This window comes from Maylandia zebra, linkage group LG22, assembly GCF_041146795.1.
Source record: "Maylandia zebra isolate NMK-2024a linkage group LG22, Mzebra_GT3a, whole genome shotgun sequence".
NCBI classification, from domain to species: domain Eukaryota; kingdom Metazoa; phylum Chordata; class Actinopteri; order Cichliformes; family Cichlidae; genus Maylandia; species Maylandia zebra.
In genome coordinates this window covers 10,619,899-10,639,778 of record NC_135187.1, presented here as the reverse complement: position 1 = coordinate 10,639,778, position 19,880 = coordinate 10,619,899, and the positions used below count along the sequence as shown (strand labels likewise).

At 39.8% G+C, this 19,880-nt stretch overlaps 2 protein-coding genes across 3 annotated transcripts; one reads left to right on the top strand and one right to left on the bottom strand.

Annotated features, from left to right (window-relative positions):
• Nucleotides 1-10,626: 10,626 nt before the first annotated feature.
• Nucleotides 10,627-15,867, bottom strand: meaf6 (MYST/Esa1-associated factor 6). Of its 2 annotated transcripts, XM_004548905.3 has the most exons (8): nucleotides 15,735-15,867; nucleotides 14,960-15,075; nucleotides 14,538-14,625; nucleotides 14,405-14,450; nucleotides 14,116-14,308; nucleotides 12,507-12,536; nucleotides 11,610-11,643; nucleotides 10,627-11,071 (listed from the first exon to the last, which is right to left on the bottom strand). In XM_004548905.3, exons 1-8 carry the CDS (start codon nucleotides 15,822-15,824, stop codon nucleotides 11,057-11,059), a joined length of 612 nt encoding a protein of 203 aa, XP_004548962.1. In that variant the 5' UTR covers nucleotides 15,825-15,867; the 3' UTR covers nucleotides 10,627-11,056. The 2 variants fall into 2 exon arrangements, with proteins under 2 accessions (XP_004548962.1, XP_004548963.1); XM_004548906.3 differs by lacking the exon at nucleotides 12,507-12,536.
• Nucleotides 15,856-19,321, top strand: stpg1 (sperm-tail PG-rich repeat containing 1). The gene is made up of 8 exons (XM_004548908.4): nucleotides 15,856-15,996; nucleotides 16,070-16,180; nucleotides 16,274-16,375; nucleotides 16,962-17,132; nucleotides 17,224-17,332; nucleotides 17,411-17,579; nucleotides 17,663-17,853; nucleotides 18,345-19,321. Exons 2-8 carry the CDS (start codon nucleotides 16,112-16,114, stop codon nucleotides 18,416-18,418), a joined length of 885 nt encoding a protein of 294 aa, XP_004548965.3. The 5' UTR covers nucleotides 15,856-15,996; nucleotides 16,070-16,111; the 3' UTR covers nucleotides 18,419-19,321.
• The last annotated feature ends 559 nt before the right edge of the window (nucleotides 19,322-19,880 follow it).

Sequence of the window (19,880 nt, the reverse complement as noted above, 5' to 3'; positions counted from 1 at the left end):
CCACCCATTTCCCAAAGAAAGGTTCACGAGGGTCATCCCAGGAAGACTTTCCCTCACTATTACTTACATAATTTGGATAAATATTTACAGTTCTGAGCTCATCTGCTTTGATTGTGTTTATATGAATGCTATGCCAAGCTGGTGTTCATGGCAGGGGAAGCAAACACAAGACCTCCTCACCAAGCTGATTATTTCCTGCAAGGTTTTCTACCTCACCGAAACCCCTTTAACTAGAAATCTTCAGTTTTGACATTGAAAAGATAATGATCCAATTTAAAAACTCCAAAACTTAAAAATAAAAACGCAAAAAGACAAAATAAACATGTGAAGTCCGCCTTAAGAGGCAGTAATGTGAAAATCTGACTGCACTTGCCTCTCCACGCCTCTGATTTTTCTCCATAAACTGAGACATTTTAGCTGTCATCCAATGATAAATGTTCCTATCACTTCCTCCTTTTGATCATCGTTTTGTTGACTTGCTGCGTCAGATCACAAGATCAACTCCAGATGAAAATAAAAGGGCCATGCGTGCTGTTATTTGTTTCAGCTTTTCCCATGACTCTTCCTGAAATATGTTTGACCTTGTTTTCGGGGATGTAGGAGAGTCTTGTTTGGTCCCAGGAGGAGGAGGAAGGAGGCCGAAGGATGGGATTGAAGTCAAGATTTCACATCACCCTGCTCAGCCTCTGCTGGGACTCAGGCTCAGCTGGGATCTGCGAGCGGAGGCTGCTAAAGTAATTAAACGACGCTGCGCTGATGGATGGACCACAGAAGAAGAAAGCGGGCTACGCCTTGCGCATGATCCTAAAGTATTTTTACTGCCGACTTCTTCAAGTCATCTGAAGTCCTTGGATGACTGTTTGTGTCTACGGGGATTGATTTTTAAACGTTTGCCAGCTCAATACATTCTCTGTTTCCTCAGAATTTCCCCCGTTTGAATTGTGGGGACAATTTTAACCCTGTTGTGACATATCCAAATTAAAAATGGCTGTGGCGCCTTAACCATAAGGCATCCATAAATCTTTCTCAAAAGGAAACGTCCTCGAGTTTATTGTGAAATTATCTGAAACACAGTGGCTGAGGAATAATGTCAAATAACTATCTGTGGGTTTATAGATGTCATCCACATCAGTGCAGCAGTTGACTGACTGACTGCTGCTCGCTGAGGACGGCTCTCGACTTCACCTGCTGAATAAGCTGAGCTTGGGGGGCATCTTATGCCCTTTCAAGTCATGTGCCGAGGCAATCCTGCTCAGTGGGTCTGACTCATGAACCCTGACCGTATCACAGAGAGGGAAACTGGATGGAAACTACAACTGCATGCTTTGTCCCTTCTTAAATGCTTTCTGGAGGAGCAACACCGCCAGCATGCAGCTCAGCAGCCGCCTACAGAAGATCTCAATCGTCATCTGCGATCACTGTCTTGCTCTTCCTGGTCATGTGATGTGTCAAGAGGACATAGCTCCTGCTGTGGGAGCCAGACGCTAAGAGGAGGTGTGGTGTACCATCCCTGAGCCTCTAAAAAGACATCAAAGAGAGCTTAGGACTGCAGAATGAAGGGCTGCTGTCTGGCATGCTTAACAGAGATGTATGGAAGGATCTCATAGTCTCACCAGCTCTATAATGATTATATAGATATTGACATTTTGTGCCAGAACAATTAAATATATGATTAAACACACGCCTCTGATATGATAACAGTTATACGCAGAGTTTAAAATCATATAATCTGCAAATAATCAGCATCCGTGTAAACGTGAAAATCAGAATAAACAGTCACGGTTAGGATGCTGTTTGTAAGATGTTTATCTCTCGTTATGCCTCGTTGACTCTAACATGTAGACGACATGACAGCTTCTAAAGAATCGAAGCCAAAATATCTTGAGCAACCCCCTGGTTGCTTCATGGGCCATGGGCTCCACCCTGTCTGTGTTAGGGGTTGGGACACGAGGCGCCTGGGATGGATGAGTGGTTAAGAAAATGGATGGACTGCAGTCTGTACTTTCAGCTATGAGATAACAAGAGTAACAGATGCTATTTTCATTTAACATGTTGAGCAGATTGACTCATGAGATTCATGAGAAGAAATATAATTTCAAAAAGTCTTTATCTTTGTTTTAAATCAAGCATAGTCTGTGAGTAGTTTTTGGTTCTGGCTGATTCATTGTAGTCAAAAACCAGTGCATGCACGTCTTCATCAGGGCCCAACTGACTGAAGCTGATCCAGGCTGGGATACTGACATGCTGGAAGCTGGCATCCATCTCTGAGCTGCTGGTGCTGGAGCCTTGCAACATCTCTGATCCCCATAGTGGAAATCTGTTCTTGTTCTCACACATTCTCCCAGCAGCATCCAACCTTGCTGTGTCAGCAGGACAGAGCCTCCCCAACACTGCCAGATTAGTGTAGACTTTTCGGGATCAGGAGTATAACCAGACACCTTTCTGGATAATATTTAGTCCCAGTATGTCTCATGTTGAACATGTCAGGGTCCTTGCAAGCATCTCCACAGCATGCTAACACAAAGCTAGCCAAGAGCCCAGAGTGATGTGTAAATGGAGTGAATGCCAACCCCAGCCCAGCGGCCAGAGCCTGAACTTCAACAGGAACAAAAGCAGTGATGAGCAGTCAGGCTACCTGTTTATGTTTGTACTCTAGAATCACTGCGGCGATCGCCTTGAAGTCTCTTCAGGCTGTTTTTCTTTCTTGCTTTATGCGTCAGCTTTGTGTTGATGCCTAAAAACTATTTCTGTCCTCATTAGGATAGGAATTTAAACTGTCAGCTGGTAATTATGTGATAATTACCAACTGCAACCGCTTCTTTCTTCTTTCACACTTGCAGGTTTTTTTCATCATTTCCAAGCATGCACTCTTCAGGCCCAGCTGGCATTCACCCAAGCACATACCTTTGTGCAGCTTTTCACATACGTGGTTATACAAAGGTTTAAATGTGATGTGTCGATAAGCCTGTGCAGTTTGAAACCTCCTCGCAATTCGACCTTCAGTTCTCAACAGACTGTATCTGCGATTACCTCATGGTTACATGAGTTTTACTTGGTGTATCAACCTTAAGAGAGCACTATTTTATTCATGGTTCTTTAAGTATGCATTCATATCATCTAAAACTTTCTGAGTAATCCTGCAAACAAACAGAGATAAAGCAAAAATAAACAGATAAAGCGAACCAATTACATAACCTGGATGTCAGAGATAATTTTACTCCCTGTAATAATAACATACTTTATGTGGCTTTGCCTGTGAGATAACAATTTAACCCCAAAACGCAAGAAGATTTAGATGCATGTGAAGAAATGCCTAAAACTTTTAATTAAGTGTTTCACGAGTAGTTTGAACTAATGCTGTACTTTATCTGTGTCTTAACTGTGTCTGAGGCTAGTTTCCATATGGAGATGCAACCACAAGTCCATTGTTTTCACTAAGCTCTGACAGGCCGCCTTCAGGGAGCAGAAATGGAAAGACAGAAAACAACGCAGCAGATAAGAAAGGCTCGATTTCCAGCAGAGGTCAGCAAGGTTGAAATTAAGCTTCCAGCAATGCTTCACTTTCTGCTAAAGGAGATGTTATTTAACACTTGACACTTTGACAACTTGCTGGTTTATAACAGCACAACGAAATCATTCATTCAGATCTCGGAGCGGCCCAGGCAAGCCACAGTTATCCACATTTGGACACGAATCATCCCGTGTCGATCGTTTTTAGGTTCAGAGTTGTAAACCAAATCCATTTAAGCCCCAAACTGCACTCTCGTTGCTGTAAATCACTAATCTAAAAATCAAAAGTACAAGAGATTGCTGTAGAACAGCCAGGCCTGTTTTGTGTAGTAAGACCGTTATCTCTCACAATAAAAAACACCACACTGCTGAGTTTAACTTCAGGAATCCAGCTCGATCTCCAGCAGCTGAATTAATGCTTCGCCTTGGTCCGTATTTCCAAATCGTTTCCTGAAGTGACAGGAAATGAAGCTCAGATATGCTGTTAAGTGGCACAGCACACATTGCTCATTCATGCTTCATTATTCACACACACCCCAAGGTTGAACATGTGGAATGTATTCTGGTGCGAGCCTGAGTTTCCAGCCAGATCGCATTACGTACTCTGAAGTGTTTCTGGATGTGACTCTGGGCTGAGTCATGGGCTGACATGTAGCCCAGGGCCCAGACGCAGTCACTTTACTATCTATCTGTCAGACAGCTCATGTGGCTCATGAGGGAATAACACTGCTGGGAGAAACCTGCGCGCCATGTCTGCAAACTGGTGCAAAAGCATGTCATTCGTCATAAATCAGCAGCCCAGGTACGGACTGAAAAACAGGAAATGAAACACACGCCTGCAGGTATGAAGCACGGTTTATAGTAGCTGTCTAATGGTAGTGCTAAAAATAAGAGACATTCTCACTGCGTTCACTAAGAAAAGGTGAGTGAACGCAGGCACCACATTGGATGAGTGGGCGACCAATATGCCAAAGGTCAGTGTAGGGGCCACTCCAGACCCCTACCCCCACTCTCTCCCTGCCTTCCTGTACATTCACTTTAATGTTCTATGAAATAAGGGCAGAAATATCAAAAATAAATCTTCATTGTGCTGAAAAAAATGTGACTAAAGGGTTATTATATGGAAATGTCTGTTTTGTTGTCTCAGGCCTTCATAGAAATATTACACTTGAAATAAACTTTGTAGATTATAAGTATATCAGTTGTCGGGAGATTTGGAGTCAACAGTATCCATGACCCACAACGTAACGTTCGATAATGTGTCATGCGCAAAAGCAGCAGTTCTTGGAGACTGTTTGGGATATAATATATCACATGTAACCCTTCTGGAGGATATCCAACAATTTTGAAGCAGAAATATTGTTTCAGTGACAAGATATAGGCGGCAATCACTTTTTGGCAGGCTGAAAATGGCATATTATCAATGTTAATGTTCCTTTAAAAGTTATTCAGCAGTTCTTGGAGAGTGTTTGGGATATAATATGTCACATGTAACCCTTCTGGATAATATCCAAAAATTTTGAAGCAGAAACATTGTTTCAGTGACAAGATATAGGTGGCAATCACTTTTTGGCAGGCTGAAAATGGCATATTATCAATGTTAATGTTCCTTTAAAAGTTATTCAGCATTTCTTAGAGACTGTTTGGGATATGATGTGCCACATATCATCCTTTTGGATGATACCCAACAGGTTTGAAGCAGAAATATTGTTTCAGTGATAAGATATAGGCCACAATCACTTTTTGGCAGGTTGAAAATTGCATATTGTCTCTTTTTCATTGTTCCCTTAATGGTAATTTAGCAGTTCTGAGGGACTGTTTGAGATGTAATATTTGACATATGACCCTTCTGAATGACATCCACCAAGTTTGAAGCAGAAATAGTATCTCAGTGACAAGTTATAGTCCACAATCACTTTTTGGAAGGTCGAAAATGGCATATTATGGGTATTAATGGTCCTTTAATAGTTATTCAACAGTCCTTAGAGACTGTTTGAGATATAATGTGTCACATGTAACCCTTTTGGATGATATCCAACAATTTTGAAGCAGAAATATTGTTTCAGTGACAAGATATAGGCGGCAATCACTTTTTGGCAGGTTGGAAATTGCATATTATCAGTTTTATCGTTCCCTTAATGGTTATTCAGCAGTTCTAAGGGACTGTTTGGGATATAATGTGTCACATAGGACCCTTCAGAATGACATGCAGCAAGTTTGAAGCAGAAATAGTATTTCATTAACAAGATATAGGCCACAATCACTTTTTGGCAGGCTGAAAATGGCATATTATCAAAGTTAATGTTCCTTTACAGGTTATCCAGCAGTTCTAAGGGACTGTTTGAGATATAATGTGTCACATAGGACCCTTCAGAATGACATGCAGCAAGTTTGAAGCAGAAATATTGTTTCAGTGACAAGATATAGGCCACAATCACTTTTTGGCAGCTTGAAAATGGCATATTATCAGTGTTATTGTTCCTGTACAAGTTATTCAGCAGTTCTTGGAGAGGTTTTGGGATATAATATGTCACATGTAACCCTTCTGGATAATATCCAAAAATTTTGAAGCAGAAACATTGTTTCAGTGACAAGATATAGGTGGCAATCACTTTTTGGCAGGCTGAAAATGGCATATTATCAATGTTAATGTTCCTTTAAAAGTTATTCAGCATTTCTTAGAGACTGTTTGGGATATGATGTGCCACATATCATCCTTTTGGATGATACCCAACAGGTTTGAAGCAGAAATATTGTTTCAGTGACAAGATATAGGCCACAATCACTTTTTGGCAGCTTGAAAATGGCATATTATCAGTGTTATTGTTCCTGTACAAGTTATTCAGCAGTTCTTGGAGAGGTTTTGGGATACAATATATCACATGTAACCTTTCTGGAATATATCCAACAAGTTTGAAGCAGAAATATTGTTTCAGTGACAAGTTATAGGCCACAATCACTTTTTGGTAGCGCTAAAATGCCATGTTCTCAGTCGTTATTCTGCACAAACAAGAAAGAGTCATGGTGATACTGGCACAATAGGTCTTTATTGTTTTAACTACTATTCGACAGTCTTATAACAAATATGAACAACGAGAGTAGACATACTAAACCTGTAGGCATTAATTATTCCATCGTGATGCGTGTAGTCATTCGTGACTGCGCTACACACTGAAAGCAACCTTCTGATAGCGTCATAATTCGGTTACAAGAAACGTTAAAGCTCCATAAATGCATACCTTTGCCTAATAACAAAGGCATACATGTGTTTAGGTTTTTCCCCCCACGTTATATCAGTTGCACGGAAGTAGCTGGCAACGCAAGTAATCCGGGCGCTGCAGCTTTAAGCAGCTGCGCGCGCTCCCGCGGACAGCAATCAGTTTCTGGCAGACAATCACTTTTTGGCACAACACCGGCTCCTCACTTAATTTCCTTTCGCTGCTCAGCTCTCACACAGTGGCACAGCTATGCTCCAGTTCCTCCATATTGTGGCCAATCACATGCGAGGATATATATCATTATGTGAAAAACAGAGAGGGTGAGAGACGCGACAGTCAAGTGGAGCGTGCGTCTGTCCTCTCAGTAAGTGAGACAGTAGACAGCGGTGAGGAGGGCTGTGCGAGTGCATCGCAAAAACACATAAATATGCCTGACACCTGTAAATGAAGCAGCATCTGGCTGCAGTTTAAAGACTTTTTTGTCTCGGTCTCGTCTCGACTTTGTTTTGGTCTTGACTCGGTCTGTATTGGTCTGGTCTTGGTCTCGATACCCTCTGGTCTTGGTATTGTCTTGGTCTTGGTTTAGGCGGCCTTGACTACAAGTCTACATATACGTTCCAAGATGGTGAAGATTTTTGCTGGTGTTGCTCTGTGTGTGTGGAATTTTTTTTTGACAAGATAACAATTCAAATAATACATAATGAGTTCAATAATTTGCGTTCAGTAATTTTTTTATATGTAAGAGTTAAGATATAAAGAATTACATAATTTTTTCATTGCCAAATGTTCAGGTAGTGAGATTAGGGAGGAGATTCTTAGTGGGACTGAACAGGACTGACAAGATTAGAAATGAACAGATCAGAGGGACAGCTCAGGTTGAGTGGTTTGGAGACAAAGTTAAAGAGGCGAGGTTGAGATGGTTTGGAAGGATAGTGGATATATCAGACAAGGGATGTTGAATATAGAGCTCCCGGCCAGAGAGAAAAAGGAGAAGACCACAGAAACCTCTGAAAATGTGGGATTGTGCATAAAAATGGTTCTACTTCTTAAATAGTTCATGCAGGATTTTTGTAAACCTCCCTGAATCATACCGAAGGTCAATCAAGTCTTCAATCACATTTCGATTGTTCGATTTCTAATCCACTGTGGTGGTGTACAGTGTTTGGACAAAAATTACGTCTTTGTGTCAAACATAATAGAGTTTCAGCATTTTCAGTCTGAAAACCCTAAATGTCCTTTATCGAAGTGGGACTTCCTTAAATAACAAGTCGTGGGTCATCATGACTTTTCCAGGATTTATCCTCTGAGAACAGAAAGGAGTAAAAAATAATGCCAATCCATCTGGTAGATGTTGAAGTATTTAAGTCATGAACCAAAACATTGGCTTGGCACAGACCCTGGTAAACACATTCATTTTCCATCTAGTTTTTGTTGACCAGAAAAGAAGTGTCAGCTTCACAACAGCACTGAAGAAAAAAGTCAGCCGCATAGTTTTCAGACTATACGAATGTCTCTGCAAAAAATATTGATATTCACCTAGCAGATGTTGAAATATTTCAATCTGGACCAAAGTGGTGGAACGACTGGCCATCGATAGCCGGCATCCAGAGTCCAGCTAAAAAACTGCCCGTTACAGGAACGGAGCAGTAAAAACAGTCAGTGTGTCATTTCTACCAGATGAAATGTGACTGTGGGATGGAGCTGTGGTGGAAACCGAGGAATGTATTCCAGGAATCTTCCCAGTCGGTCTCTCCATCATATGTGTTTGTCAGCAGCTCTGTTTCCTCAGAACGCCGGACTCCATCTCTCCCGTGATGTTTCAGTAAAGCATGACTAATAACATTGTCACAGCAACACTCAGGTATCCAGCTTTTGAGTTACTCATGAGGTATTTAAATGTGTGTTTTTAATCGAAATATCCGTATAGGGAAGAACTGAGTGGAGGCTCGCTAAAAGAGCCTCAAAGGACCGGTTTTGTTTGGTTTCTACAACAACAAAAATCCATGACGCTGAAGGTAAAGGAGCTCAGATTTGTGCAATTCACACAGTAAAATGTAACGAATGTGGTATTAAGCATGGACTAACTCCTTCAGAGGCCCAAAATAGTCTGTTAGGCTAAAATGTTTCAGTTTTTTACTTGGGAGCAAACAAATAACATCTCAGCATTTTTACCAGAAATGCTGAGATGTTATTTAAAAGTCATACGCACCGTTTCCTGTTACATTAAGATTCCCTTTGACTGGAAGTATTTTTATTGCATTCCACATGTTATTATCATGAAATCATAGACCTCAGTATGTCCCTGCAGTTTAATCCAATGATCATGTTCAAACAGAATCATGCTGATCCTGATGTTTTGCCTCGTCCTTAACCAAACACCTGTGAAGCACCCAAGGGGCTAAAAGATGACACCACTTAAGGGTCGTTCTAAAAGACAGTGAATCCCCTATGACTCCCATGATAAAATATATTTTCTGTAAATACCTTAGACGCTGTTAAATTGGCTCATGCCAATGAACTTCTATTTAAGCCTTCAGTCACACAGGCCTAGGACTGGTCAGCGATTCCCAGTTGCTGGGAAAACGTGTGCATTCCATGACCAGTTGCGGAGTGATTACTGAAGGTTGCTGGCAGTCACTAGTATCTAATTAGTCAATAAGAGGTATATGGGGCTGCACCCATACCTTCTTGTGATTGCTTTTGTTGCTTGCACGAAGTCGTGGTTATCAGTAGTTTGCATGGAAGACGCCAGCTTGTCTACAAACCTCTTTCCTGTCTGTAAAGGTGTGTACTTCAAAGGTGTGCATGCACTTCTTTAAGTTTCATTCCTCTTCAGAGAGTAAGTAGCGAGTGTTTGCAAGCAAGTCGGTATCTTCGATGCACACTGTGGGCGACTGCGACAGTCTGCTAGCAACCAAAGCAATCCCAGTGAGGCTTTTAATGCAGCATCCTCTTCACCTGGTGGTAACCAGGAGCCTGCATGGCCTTCTGTGCATTTTGAATCTAATTATATTACAAATAATGTGGATGACACAGCCTGTATAAGTTTGTGCTTATGGATGGCCAGAATTCATATTCATAGACATAGACAGAGGAATTTGGGGACATTAACACAAACAAACATAAGAGGACGTGTGTGGAGTCTTCTAAAAAGACAACAGCATGTCGCTTTATAAAATGCTGATTAGTTGAACCGGAAAGAGAAGTGATCAATGTCAGATATTTGCATTCAGCCATCTCCCAGCAATGCATTGCTACAGCTTTAAAATATATAACAAGGTGACTTTACTTTACATTCATAAACTTAATTAGCATAACGTGAACTTGTCTGGTAAAAGTAGCAAGTGAAAGCTAATTAATGTTTAAATCCTGCCCTCAATTTCCAAAACTTTCTGACTGGTTCTGCACTGACCCCTGGATATGGAGTAATTGTACAGCATTTGCTCAGCCTGGTATGTTTATGTATAAAAGCCCAACCTTAACAGGGAAATAACCACGACAATGTCAAGTGTCACCCTCCTCCTGTCTTCTAGCACCACCCAGTGGAAAAAAGGGATGCTAGATGGTTCATCTTTCAAACATTTCACAAAATACCTTAAAAGTATTCAAGTATTTTATCAAGTAAAGCCATTCAAGTTTAGGACTAAGACAATCTGAACGACCATGTGCCCGACAACCACCAGACTGTGCTCTTGTGTACTTAAATAAACATTTTAAAACAAGCTGAGAACTGACAGACGAAAATGTGCCGGCTATTTTATGCACTAGTCACATAAACACTGTTGATATTTGCACTCATGTATGTGCTGTATGTGTGGGAATGTTAGGCTAAACGAGACTTCCCGTCATGACATTTTAATAACAGTCGCATACCTCGATAGTTTTAAAAACCAAAACATATTCTTGAAATATTTTATTTTTTTGTCAAACAAACAATGTCATAAAAGAATTTGGGGGATTTGAGGGTAATCCGACCATGTGATGCTTAACAAAAAAAGATTTTCTTACAATGGGAAACAAGAAAATTAGCTACACAATAAATACAGTCATTTTCTTTAAAAAACAAAAAAAGAAAACACTATACAAGATGATGTGTTACTGGCAGAGAGCGCCAGTAGGCGACAAGTAACAAGCAACACCGTATATCTACTGAAGGTAGATCAAAAAGTGAACCCCATCCAGTGGTAGGCGGTGAGGGGAATGTTTCAACTGATGTACACAGTACAGGCTGAAATATGACGACAACAACAACAACAACAAAAAGTGATTAAAAAAAAAAAAGTCCAGAAATCTCATGTATCCTCATGTATCCAGGTCCTCCAGGTGTTTTAAGTCGAGTAATCCTGCACATAAAAATAGGAGCCGAGTCACACTTAACAGTTATTCATCAATCAGTCGACTAAAGTAATTATTACTTAAATTAAAAGAAATACCTCTTTCAGTTATTTTTAGGGTAAGGAAGACAAAAACGTCATAGATGACAGGAATCTGGATTATTTAAGGTTTCAGGCTGTTGGTCAGATGATCGAAACTTCTGAATTTAAACGATCAGCTGCCATTTTATTAAAAGATAAAATGATTAACATCATTTTGTTTTTTAATACCCAAATTTGGAAAATTCATGTCGCAGCTGCCAAAACGATACAAACACAACCTGTAATGTCTAAAACATATTTTATTGACCTGAACTTTCTTATTTATGTATAAATAAATAAGAAATAAAAATACAGCAAGGCATCTAGCCTCTATAAAACGAAGAGCTCTATCCAAGAGATTCAATAAAGCAAAAGTAAAGCAAAACAGTCACTACAAGTAATAGAAGCAGCAAAGTAAATGTCAAAGACATTAAAGTGTCTCAGTGTAACAGAACAGTGAACTTACAGCTCTGGGTTTCTTGTTAACCTTCATGTCAAACCTGAAACAAGAACAAAGACAGCATTAGTCATCTTACATTAAAATCCTGCTTCTGATGGGAATTATGGAGAAAAGCAGTACCACTACTGTACTATGAAGAAGCCTAAAAATGAATAAATAAATAAATAAGCCTGGTAACAATAAAACTACATGACCGCATGATCGTTCTTGCTCATACAGAACCTCCTAACCAATCCGTCATCTAACGAGCAACCCAGCAAGCGGAGCTGAAGAAGCAAAACTGAAATGAATCTGTGGGAAAACCCATCAAGAAGCAAGAAAATTTACTGACGCTCAGAGTGCTGGATGCTGGCATGCATTTAAGAAAATATGTACATATCAAAGAATGAAGTGTTGGACATGCAGTGTGACTGAGTAATAAAATAACAAGCAGGCTTCAATTCAAACTAACCGTACAGAGGGAGAAGATTAATAATTAAAGTCAAATCATGCATAAAAAAGTGAAAACGTAAAAATAAAAAGTAAAAATTGAAATGAAAAATTAAAATTAAAAAGGTTCGAAGTTAAAATAAAGCTTAATTAAAACATGCAAAAATAAGTAAAAATCAGAAATTAAATTAAAACTTAAAATAAAATAGATGTAAAAATAAAGTAAACATATGCAAAAATTGAAGAATAAAAAATTATTCAAATCAAATAAAAGAAGAAAACTTAAAAAAATAAAATAAAATAAAAAGTTGAAATCAAAATTTAAAAAAGAAAAGCAAAGATTTAGAGAAGAATATACAAATAAAAATAGTAAGAGGACATAGAGGAGAGGAAAACAGTGGATACTTTGATGATGGGCTTAGTAGCAGGCAGGATGTAAACGTGACAGGAGCAGGAAGTAAAATTCAGACTTACTCAAAGTCATAATCAAACATGGCAGAAGGACTGAGGGAGCAGCATTAGGGGAGGGAAGAGAGCAGCAGCTGTTAGTTTACCAACCTGAGCCTAAAGCCCTACGAGTATATAAAACTGCAGTCCAAACTTTAGAGAGTGAGAGCACCACCCCATCACGCTGTGTTAGGAGGAGAACCTGCTGTGTTAATATGTAGGCATGAACAGTGAGGCCCGAGTCAACAAAAAACACGTCGACATGACACGTTAAACCTAATTTGTCTTAACAAACTTATCATTTATTGACCCTCTGATCACCCACTTTGAATAAGTCTAATTTTGGTCAAGCACAGTAAATTTCTTTAAGAAAAATAAACAGACTTTTGAGTAATGTTTACTAGTGAAACCATGTACACTCCCTGTTGGGGAAAGTAACACCAAGAAGCTAAACCCAATCCTTTTTATTTTAGAAGCTCAGAAGTAAAGAAAAAACAATAACCAGGTTATTCTGAGATTGTAAAGCTTGGTGATGTGGACCAGAAATCTCTCAACATATTTTAGGCTGAATACCAAAATAATACCCTCCATTCTCTCTGAAAGCAGAAGCTCAAATGTCACAAACACTTCAATTAACCTGTTGTAAGACATCTGTGCAGTTGTCACACTGCAGACGAAAGAAAAAAAAAGAAAGAAGAAAAAGCAACTTTATCTCAGAAAACATGTTATTCATCTACTGTTGCCTCAACTGGTTAGTCTGTGCTATATCACGACTTTGGTTTTTTCTTTGCTTTATGATTGCTTTTGTCATGCATGAGAACGTCAGCACATCCAAAATGTCTTTTTTTTGGCTTGTTGTGCACTGACTAATTACGACCAACTCTCGTGTCTCCAGCACAGCTGTGTGTACTTGGGCTGGATACACAAGTGTACAAGCAGATCTGCAAGTGTCAGATAACAGAGGGAGATGCTGAAACAGGAGAAAAAAGTGATACGTTCAGTAAAAAAAAAACAAAAACAAACAAGCATTCATTTCCCTGCTATTACATTTTCCGTTTTTTGATTTTTTTGTTTTCCCCTCAACTGTGACATCTGTAATCGAGGAGAAGACTGGATTGCAAAGTGTGAATATTTCTTCACAGCTAAATCTGTCCAGGAGAATGCTCATTCATTCAACCGTGAGAAAATGTAATAGTCTACTGGAAGAGAAAATACTCCTTTTATACTGGCCTCCCCCCAAAATACCTTTAAATACCCCCCACTGTGTACACACTCACACACCAAGGCAGCAAAAAAACAACACGGGAGCTTCTGGAATCCAAGTTGCAAACTTATTCTAGCCATACTAGATCACTTTTTGTGATCTCTCTGTGAACAACGCAATTCAATGAGCTCTTGCAGGTACAGGCAGTAAAATGAGAAATAGATTCCCTGGTGTCTCTGATTGAAGCCACAGGGGTTTCCTTACTAGTAGAAACTCTGATGTATACAGAAATTTTGCGCAAACATGTTCTGTAACCTGCTTGTCAAGAGCAGTCTACATGAACGGCTATGGATGTAGCTCTGTAATCCAAAAAACGCAAGGATATTTTAACAACATGCTGATCCCACCGTGTCTCATTCCTTTATTTAATACCTGTGTCTGTTTTTGTTCTTCCTCTTCTTGTGACTCCCGTGGTGGCTGCCTGAGGAGGAGGAGGAGGCAGCCTTCTGAGGCTTCAGGTCCTGCAGTGTTGAGTCCACATCCTCCGTGTCCTCCTGGCTGGGCTCGTTTTCTTGGTTCTGGAGATCTGGAGAGGTATCGCTTTCTGTGCCGCTGCCTGCCTCACCTGAAGAAATCAAAACAACAGCATAAATGACAAAAATTACTACCAGTCCACAAAATACAAACTTTTAATGCTGCTTAGCTCAAAAGCAAAACTCACGCTTTTCATTCATGTGATCTGGTATACCACCGAGTGCACACACGGCCTGTAAAAATGTCACCGATTGAACAGTTTAGTAAATGCTTTTTGTTATTATACAGCATACCTGTTAAATAATAAGCAAAAGACTTACTGCAACCGATGTAACAGATGACTTGCTGAATAAACGCTCTGCTTCTTTGAATTTCCTATTCCGTCTGTCAGTCTTACTATTGGAGTTCCTGTTAAATTAAAACAAGCAAACAGAAATGTAAAAAATTTAAACAATGGTTTGGTCCAAAAGTGGCTCCAAATGCCCACACTGGGCCTCAGAAAAAATGGCATATTTAAAATTATTTTAAGTTTTTCCTTACGAAAAGAGAAGAAAGTTCTTCAGACTTTTTTTTGCTTCAACATCAACTAGATGTAGTTTTTTTTTTTTCTTCGTAATTTTACTGGAACTTTATTTCAGCCATCGGCTGTACTCTTCCTCCTCCTGCTGGCTTGTATGTAATTAATATTAGTCAATGGCTCACTTTTCATTTAGTGTAAATGAATTTCCACAAAGCTGCTTACTTTTGGTTGGTGAGGTATCTGTCCCATCCTCTGATGATGTTGCCATACATCTGGGTGTCTTCTAGATAGCTGCCTTCAAATGCATATATTTGTCTTTCCAAGTTCACCAATGTCTCCTGTGACAGTGAAGAATGTGGAGGAAAAGAATAAAAGTTAGATATCTGAGTTTTAGTCATTACATTAATCAACCTGGCTGGTAAACTTTTAACAGACATTTATTTATATACACACAAATTAGAAGAATAAAATATGTCTCTTTTGAAGTGTTAATTATTCACTTGCATTTGCAGAAAGGATTCAGAGAGCGCGCAAAAGTGAAGATAGCGATGTCTGTCGCAATGCTGATTTATTATTCCTCATGTTAGAGAGGTAAAAATATAGGTATCTGGCTGGATGTACACAATACACATGTGACACCAACTTCTCGCGAGAACTTGGCCAAGCAGGGCGGCTGCTAAAATTTAGCTACGCTAAGTTGTTAGAATATTTTGTCAAAAGCGCTGCTGTGAAGTCGGTATACATAAAAACACTTAAAAGAAATATTCAGAGAGCTCGAACGGAGTCTTGTTACTACTAACACTACTCCTAATCAAACGTTGTCAGCCAAACAACGCTGTCGACCCGCTAACTAAGTTAGCTGCTACCGTTAGCTCTGGCTAACATTAGTTTAGCATGTAGCGAGGCCTCGGCTAGCAACGCGCACGAGAAATTTTCCCGCGGTGAAATATTAAATGCGACTTTTATTTTTAAGGAAACCACCTTAACGTCTACTTACGGCGAGTTCTTGTTTCCTCTTTACGAGCTCAGCGAGCTCCCGGCGAGTGTCCGGGATCTGCGGCGGAGTCGCCTTCGCATGCATCGCCATGACGGATGGCCGATTAATCTGGAAACAAACAGAAGAAACTCGGTACAATAAAGAAGCCCGCCTCCATTTCACCGACAGGTGGCGCTGGAGTCTCGCGATAGATCTGTTTTCACATCACCATAGCAACTGCTTTAAAATTCCAAGGAGCTCGAATAGCGTCAGATGGCTTCGAGTGAGTCCAAAGTGGAAATCCTTATAAATTCTTAAGCTGAAAACGTGACATAATGGTTTCTTTTATCTTGTAGCTAGTAAAGGTTTGTTAAATACAAGCTAAGTACCAAATAGCGATGACAACACATCAGGAAAAGAAGGGCTTTTCCACCCAGGCTAAGAGGTTTGCTTCTCAAATCAGTCTGGTAGGAAGTTTAACTCCATCAAAATTCAAAGCATTTTAAAAGAATAATAATAACAGTACCTCATAAATAACGTGTATGGTGTTTGTGTGTCAGAGTGAAAGTCCAGGACCGGGAACCTACGACTGCTTTACCAGCACTGAAGTCAACTGTCCTTCCTTCTCAAAGAGGGGCACCACCGGCTTTGTCCCATCCAAGGTCAGGAAGTCCACTAGGTATCATCTTGAAACGCCTTTGGGCATTTATTCTGAAGTCTTGTTGATTATTTATACTTTGTTTTGTTTTGTTAAATCATACTTCTTGCCCCAATAGGGCTTTAGAAAATCCTTACTTACCCAGTAAGTTATTTTTCTACAGCATCATTGCTAGTGGATTTTGTCTGTGTGCCTTTTTATGTATTGCCTGATCCAGGATGAATTTCTCCTATGGGAGACAATAAAGTTATCTTATCATTGTTAGATTGGCGTATACACCCTGCCATTCATCCTATGTTAACAGACTTAAGTTTCACTGCAACCCTAATTTGAATAATCTGGCAGGAGTTGGCAACATTTAATGTCAAAGGATCCTTTTCTGAGCAATTTGTGATCCAAAAAAAAGAAAAAAGTATGGAGCCACAAAACATATTTGAGCCTTATAATGAAGATGACACAGAAGAAATCTTAAAATCAGTGTTAGTTATGGCTCCAGTACTTAGTTTAGATTTACCTGATTGTTTTTAGTCTAATAAATTTTAATCCCCTGCTGCTTTTAAATGTCTTCATCACTTCATCCTCTTTCCCAGGTTGACAGAAGGCCACAGAGACCCACTCCAGGCCCAAATGCATACAACCTACAGAGTTCCTTCATAAATAAATATGACTTCAACACTGGAGCCTCCAGGGTCTTCAGGCTGCCCATAGCTGTGCAGATGGATGGTCCTAAACATATAACTCCAGCTCCAAATCAGTATGATGTATGTGTGCTGATTATAAAAGCTGATTCAGGGTGTAATCTCTGAGATCCTGTTGTGTATTTTTTTGTCATTTTTTTTTCTTTCTATACAGGTCATTTGTGTGAGGAGAGTAAGCGTCTCCTCAGTGGTCGGTACATCGCCTTTCCTCTCAAGAACCACACGGGATTCATTTTACCCCCCCAAAAATGTGCCATCACCAGGTCTGCATTGAAGTTTTGTCTTTTTTAGCTTCTTATTAAATTTGCACTCAAATTTTTAATATTAAAAACTTCTCAAAGGCCACTACGAGGTGAACAGCAGCTTAATCCAGCATGGTTCAAAGGCGGTCTTGTCACCCTTCAGATCAAAAACTCAAAGAATCCTTTCTCCGGCCGACCACTGTGTGCCAGGCCCGGGGGCCTACAACCCCCATCAGGCACCCACCCCAGTGAAGAAGACAATCCTTCCGTAAGTAACCATACAATGTTTAGGTTTTGCTACTTTTTTTTTATTATTATCTAAAATTTACATCCTTTTATGTGTGTTTGAAGGAGAAGATATTTTTTGGCAATAGCAGCACCTCCTCAGACTGTACCTAAGGATCCTCCTTTGCCGGGTCCTGGGCACTATGACATAGGGCAGTATGACCGGCCATCAAAGCAGTCCATACCCACTGCTGCTTTTGCATCCAGAACTCAAAGAATACCCCAAAAACCGGTGGCTGATAAGATCCCAGGACCAGGTAATAAGATAAATGAGGCAGTTTTCTCACATGCATTTGATCTCTGATTTTCTGGGACTTAAATAACACTGGTGCGCATGACAATATAGATATCCAGTTTCTTCCTGTTAAAAGGAAGCTTTTCCTCTCCACTGTCACCAAATGCTTCCTCATAGGGGGCTTGTGTGATTTTTGGTCTTTCTTTCTAATACTGTAGGGTCTTTATGTTAATATATACGTCTTGAGGCAACTACTGTTGTGATTTGGTGTTGCATAATTAAAATGGAATTGACGGAATCTGATTGAAACAAGGCGTCATTAATAAATTGGTTGCATAGCAGTTTACACATTTGCCTACTAGCACAGATCCCTGCTTTGATCTCAGGAGGAGATACAAAAAAAGATCTGCCAAACCAAACATGTAGAGCAATCCCTTATGAATAAAGGAGCAGCTAAAGTAGTTGTTATTGCATTCATGAAAGCATTAAGTAAAACTTTCTCTCTCCTTCCAGGTTTCTATAACCCACAGCTCTTGTCAAAGCATTCCTTCTTTTACAACGACTCCAGAGTCTGGGTTCCTGTGTGAAGCTTCCAGCTCAGACTGCACTGTAGATACGTACACCTTCACTCAGATGAACTGTGATTGCTGCCATTCTTAGATCGGCACTTTTAGAGTGAATTGGATGAAAATTAAATGTTTGCACCAATTTAGTCTCTAGTTCCATGTTTATGTTGGCCAATCAGACCTAGGAATGTTTGGATGTTTTCGGAAATGAATCATAATCAGTATTTATCCACTGTGGTGGTGGTCAAATGCCAGAATTCTTGAAAAGCCATATGTTTTGTCCTTGTGGATTTCCTGATGCTCTAAAGTGATATAGAAGAAAGTGTTGGCACAGTCCCCAGCAGCTGCCGGTCCAGCCAATGGTACGCCACAGTAACAGCTGAGAGCTCGAGATGACACCACTCTGCCAACTGCCAGAGGGCAGGCGAAGGGGTGGAGTGACTGTGTATGTGAGCAATGTGACTGACTGGGCATGAGGCAGGGTGGTGTTTAACCCAAAAGACAAATGGACGCATCACTCAGTTCCTGTATCACGTTGCATTGGAGCTGACTCTCTCACAATGTTTAAAAAAAATCAAATATTATTATTATGTTATTAATGCACATATGATTGTAAATGTTCTTTTTGTAAGGCCTTGTGCAGCTCTGGTCCCAGATTCTCTTGTTACTTCAATTTTTTAATAAAATTTTCCAAAACAGAAAACACAACAAAGTTACACACGCCATCTTTTCCATGTTTTCCGTGGTTATTGTGATAAATGCCATTATAAACTTATGTGTCCACAATAATCATGGAGCGGGTCCTGAGCAGGAACAGCAGCTTTGTGGTTCAGATAAGTCGAGAAAACGAATGTAAAACCTTGTGTTTGATCTCTAAAGCTGCTGTAATCGGTATTTTGATAATAAAACTCTACCTAACAACTACCTGAAGCAATGTGATGCTTTGAAAGAAGGTAATTGTATGACACCAATATAGAAGAATTATCTTAATACCTCATATGTCGAGGTGATTTAAAAACTGTCTGACTAACCATTAATGATCTTGATCTCTGTTTGCTCATATAAGTGTTTAACTGTTGTTTTGTATGATTATGCTCACTTTTTTGTTACGTTGTTTAAAAATACAGTGTTTGTATTTGTTTGTAAACTTATTGGCTTACAAATTCCAAGCAATTTTAGGCTGCAGTCACAAAGCTAACCTAGCAAAGTAAAGACCTTCAAAATACTCCGTGATTTAAATGCCATTAAAACTCAGACTTTACATTAATGACGGTTCCCCTTGAAATAAATATGTGTCGGGCAGTTAAACGTCCAGATACTTCACGAAGCGTGGATTTGAATCAATGCACCAGGATGATTGGCTGGATGTGTTCGACCGCTATGGAGAAGATAATTGGCATTTTGGGTCAGGGGCAGGACATGCGTTGTACAATGGGCATCTTTTGTGTTGTTCAACCCTGACCTAGATTTCCACTCAGGATAC